Here is a 3,207-nt window from a genome sequence, read left to right as displayed (position 1 = left end):
AAAACGTCCAGTAAAGGTAAGAAAAAAAAAGGGGGGGGGGAAGATGCTGAAATGAGGAAGATTTTGTGAAGAACAATGTTATAGCTCAGCTTACATATGTGGGAGTGAAAGACATGGATGCCCATTTGTTCAAATCACACCAGCAGGACAACAGTCTGGAAGAAGTGTGGTTCTTTCCTGAAATATTAAAATGAACCACAAAGGAGAACAGTGTCGTGCCCACTTATGCCTCCATTTTCTGCTAGGCAATTATCTATTGCATAACAAGTATTTGCTGTTTTTTTTAAATACCAAACACTAGTCATACTTTAAAGAGAAAAATTAGATTCTGCACTGATCTATATATGTCTCATTTCCTTGTGAAGGAGGGGAATACTAACTTAATACCTTACTAAATATTTAAACAAAATACATATGGTAGCAACTGCCATATAACAATTGTAGTAATCTATGATGGTGCAAGGCACTTCTGCCAGTCAAAGAACCATAAGACTTCCTAGCAGAGAAACTGAGTTGGCAAGGATAAGCCCTATTATTGAAACCATGCATTATCTCTCAGAGTCATGCCACAGATCATTGAGGTACTGAGATTAGGGACTGAGTCTGACTGTGACGAAACCTTTGGTTGACTTTTGGATTAGGTGAGTGTCTTAACAAGAGTTACCAGAAGTCACAGAAACACACACTTTTCACATCGTCCTGTGCGTTGCTCTTTGTTGCTTCAGGTTTTATAAAGAGTGGTTCTTCAATTTTTTTACTTGATACAAAATTAATCCCTTTTCATGAATTAGTTTATAGTATTATGCTGGCAACAAAAGCTGACTGAGGTAAAACATTTGTACTGAGATGTGTGAATGCTGCCTGTTAAAAACTCATTGAATGTAGAGAGTGAGGCATGATCAAGGTCAAAATACTAGAACCTTATAAACTCAAGGACTTAAAATGTGTCACATGAATTCTGGCTTCCAAGTATCTTCTTTTCAACAAAGAACTAACACGATTTTTATTTTTTGAAGGAACTGCTTTGGCAGTGCTGTGAACAATGCATTAGTTGAGGCAACAGGGGTTACAGTAGGTCTCCCAATAAAACATCAGTACTCTACTTTGTCTGCCGGATCTGCAACCAGAGTGGTGACTCTATGAATGGATTGGAATATTTCTTAAAATCAAACTGTGAGCAAAGTAGGGAACTACATACTAAGATAAATCCTCTGCTTCAAAGGAATCGAAGTCAAGCAGATTCACAAAAAAGTGGTTATTCAATCAAGTAAGACAATGGTTAAATAGCACAGCTTTCACCAAGAGAATTCCAGAGAAACAATCAACAAATTGCCTTTATGTCTCCCTAGGGAGTCATTTTTAATGAACTTCAAGTCTGGTCCCTCCCTTTGATATTCTGGTTTCCATTGCTCAATTTATGCCATGAGGGAGACCCATTGCCAAGAGACCAGGTCTGGGTTCATGCCAAGTATTGCCTACAGAGAGAGAATTGTCTTTATACCAATTACTTCTTGAAAAACAAGACCCAGGATGAACTGCAGTCAAGCTCCTGGTTTTATCCTGTTGGGACTGTCCAGTGACACAGAGAAATGGCAGCTCCTCTTTAGCATCTTCTTTGCTCTCTACTTGCTGGGCCTTTTAGGGAACCTGCTACTTCTGTTAGCTATTGGTGCTGATGTTCACCTCCACACCCCCATGTACTTCTTCCTCAGTCAGCTCTCACTTGTAGATCTTTGCTTAATCACAACCACAGCCCCTAAAATGCTGGGGGCTCTGTGGACTGGAGATGGATCAATCTCATTCTCTGGATGCCTGACTCAGTTTTACTTCTTTGCTGTGTTTGCAGACATGGATAACCTTCTTCTGGCAGCCATGGCTATTGACCGCTATGCTGCTATCTGCCACCCACTGCTCTACCCACTTCTCATGACTCCCTGTAGATGTGGGGCTTTGGTCAGTGGGTCATGGGGAGTAACTAACTGTGTGTCTCTGTTCTATACCTTATTGCTCTCTCAGTTATATTTTCATACCAATCAAGAGATTCCTCATTTTTTCTGTGATTTTGGGCCTCTCTTATTGCTTTCCTGCTCAGACACTTGGCTCATTGAGGGCCTGATGATGGCTTTGTCTGTAGTTTTGGGATTCAGTGCACTTTTCTGCATTGTAAGTTCTTATGCTTGTATTTTTTATGCTGTGGCTAGGGTTCCGTCAGCACAGGGGAAAAGAAAAGCCTTGGCTACATGTAGTTCCCACCTCTCTGCAGTCCTCCTTTTCTACAGCACAATCTTTGCCACCTACCTGAAGCCCCCATCCACTTCTCACTCCTCTGGGGAGGTGGTAGCTGCTGTCATGTATACTCTGGTAACTCCCATTCTGAACCCCTTCATTTATAGTCTGAGAAATAAGGATGTTAAGAGTTCATTAAGAAGGATCGTGAACATGGCGAAATCTCAGGATTAAGGATCATCATTCAGGAAGAATCCCCCCACACATCACTACCACCCATGCAAAATGAGTTAGTTAACACCATGGCTCATGGGAGAATTACATGATTTTTATGGTTCATCTTCAGTGTTAACTGGACTCGATTTGGAATTACCCTGAACCCACTACTTTGGGCATTCCTGTGAACATGTCTCTGCAGATATGTCACTGAAGAGGAAAGATCCATCGTGAATGTGGGTGGCATCATTCAATCCATAGAATCATCTTGGAATGATGAACCTGAAAAAAGGAAAAACCAACTTACTAGAATTATTCATTTGCTTTTGCTTGCTGAACAGACATGAAATATGACTTGTGAATTCTTCTTCCTGCTGTGATTTTCTCATCTGGATGCACTGTATTCTTTAAACCATGCATAAAATAAAATTTTCATTTTAAAAATGCTTGTCAGGCAGTTTGCCAAAGCATAGGGCAGGCAAAATATACAATTATCTGTTGGAAATCATACTATGTTGTGTTTGATGTTGTTTGATTTTTCTTTTTAATCTCATATTCCCGATGTATGAACATCCATTGAAATCTCTCTACTGTCAGTGGATAATTGTTGGATTTCCTACCAATCTTTTGGTAACAACAGCCCCTTGATATCCATATAGGTTTTACTATCTCTCTAGTTCTGGAAATCTAGTGACTTTAATTGTTTCTGCCTTTTTCTGTTATCCTTACTCCTGCTGAACTTAGATGTTAAATCATGGTAAAAGT

General features: G+C 39.9%; 1 protein-coding gene across 1 annotated transcript; it reads left to right on the top strand.

Moving 5' to 3' along the window:
• Window positions 1-1,530: 1,530 nt before the first annotated feature.
• LOC308436940 (olfactory receptor 1G1-like) lies at window positions 1,531-2,460 on the top strand (the record flags this gene model as incomplete). Its single annotated transcript, XM_080937947.1, has 1 exon — window positions 1,531-2,460. The coding sequence occupies one exon, from the start codon at window positions 1,531-1,533 to the stop codon at window positions 2,458-2,460; it is 930 nt and encodes a 309-aa protein (XP_080794073.1).
• Window positions 2,461-3,207: the final 747 nt, after the last annotated feature.

This window comes from Micromys minutus, assembly GCF_963924665.1.
Source record: "Micromys minutus genome assembly, chromosome: 25".
Classification (NCBI taxonomy): Eukaryota; Metazoa; Chordata; class Mammalia; order Rodentia; family Muridae; genus Micromys; species Micromys minutus.
Note: the sequence above shows the minus strand (reverse complement) of the source record. Positions and strands in the feature narration are given on the sequence as shown.